Source organism: Aplysia californica, unplaced genomic scaffold (assembly GCF_000002075.1).
Source record: "Aplysia californica isolate F4 #8 unplaced genomic scaffold, AplCal3.0 scaffold00967, whole genome shotgun sequence".
NCBI classification, from domain to species: domain Eukaryota; kingdom Metazoa; phylum Mollusca; class Gastropoda; order Aplysiida; family Aplysiidae; genus Aplysia; species Aplysia californica.
Genome location: NW_004798237.1, coordinates 144748 through 145868, shown reverse-complemented (window position 1 = coordinate 145868; position 1121 = coordinate 144748). Strand labels below are relative to the sequence as shown.

The 1121-nt window shown below is 44.4% G+C and overlaps 1 protein-coding gene across 1 annotated transcript in view; it reads left to right on the top strand.

The window, feature by feature from the left end:
* The window catches only part of LOC101850609 (calponin homology domain-containing protein DDB_G0272472), a gene marked incomplete in the record, with an annotated part of 13968 nt that overhangs the window by 11885 nt on the left and 962 nt on the right, over positions 1-1121 (top strand). The window contains 1 exon segment of the mRNA XM_013089507.2: positions 349-1121. This exon segment is cut by the window's right edge and continues 962 nt beyond it. Coding sequence (XP_012944961.1) covers positions 349-1121 — 773 coding nt within the window.

The following is a 1121-nucleotide window of genomic DNA, read 5'->3' as shown; positions in this document are numbered from 1 at the left end:
ATAATAATAATAATAATAATAATAATAATAGTAATACCAATGGCAACAATAGTAATACTAATACTAGTACTAATACTAATACTAATGTTCATGATAATAAAAGTCTGCGTTCAAATGACTACTACCATTACATAACAATGTGGCATTACCATCATTAATAATATTATTGATCCTTTTCCTTCTTATTATCTGTATCAGAATAAGTATGTAAGCTAAGTAGTTCGCCTTTCTCAGGATTTTTGACAGGGACCTGCTCTGCCTTGTCAGATTATCATGAATAATTTTCTTTTTTCTTTTTATTATCCGTATCAGTGTAAGTATGCAAATTAAGCTGTTCGTGTTTCCCAGATGTTTCGACAGAGACCTGCTCTGCCTGGTGTCTGTGGTGGTGAAGGCCATGGACTCATACAGGGACTCGCTGGGTCAGTTTCACAGCCGGGCCGAGTCGAGGATCAAGGACGAGATGCATGCACTGAAAAAAAACATGGTGAGAGACTCGGACTGCTCAAAGCTTGCACACGACGTGGGGCGACTTCACAAACACATGGACAGTGCGTCTGCACCCCACTCGTCCGTGCTGACCGCTTTGAAGCTGAGTGAGAAGATGGTGCAGGAGTTCGGCAGGCAGGTGACTTGTACGAGACTGAGAAATCTGGAGAGGCTCACGCTCGAATATAACTTGGCGGACCACTCGATGGAGCTGGTGTTAAGAGCTGCTCCTTTAATCAACCGGGCGATGCACAAGCTAGCAGCTGCTGAGGAGAAGAAAAGGCAGCTCGAGGAGAAGAAAGCTGCAGCGATAGAGAAGAAGGCTAGGGAGAAAGAGAGGATTGCAGCTGAAAAAGAAAGGCAAGCCGTCGAGAAGGAGAAATTGTCTGCTCAGAAGAAAAAGGAAGAAGCAGAGGAGAGAAAGAGGATACACAAAGAAAAGCAGGCAGAGGAGGAAAGAGAAATGGCTGAGGGGAAAAAGGGAGGTGAGAAGGAGAACGAGAGAAGAAGGAAACAAAGAGAGGAGCAGAAAAAGAGGAGAAGTGAAGACTATGAGGGAGCTACGAAAGATAACGAGGCCAGAGGTGAGAGGAAATATAGCACCCTCGGTGAGAAAAGAGAAGCCCGTCGAG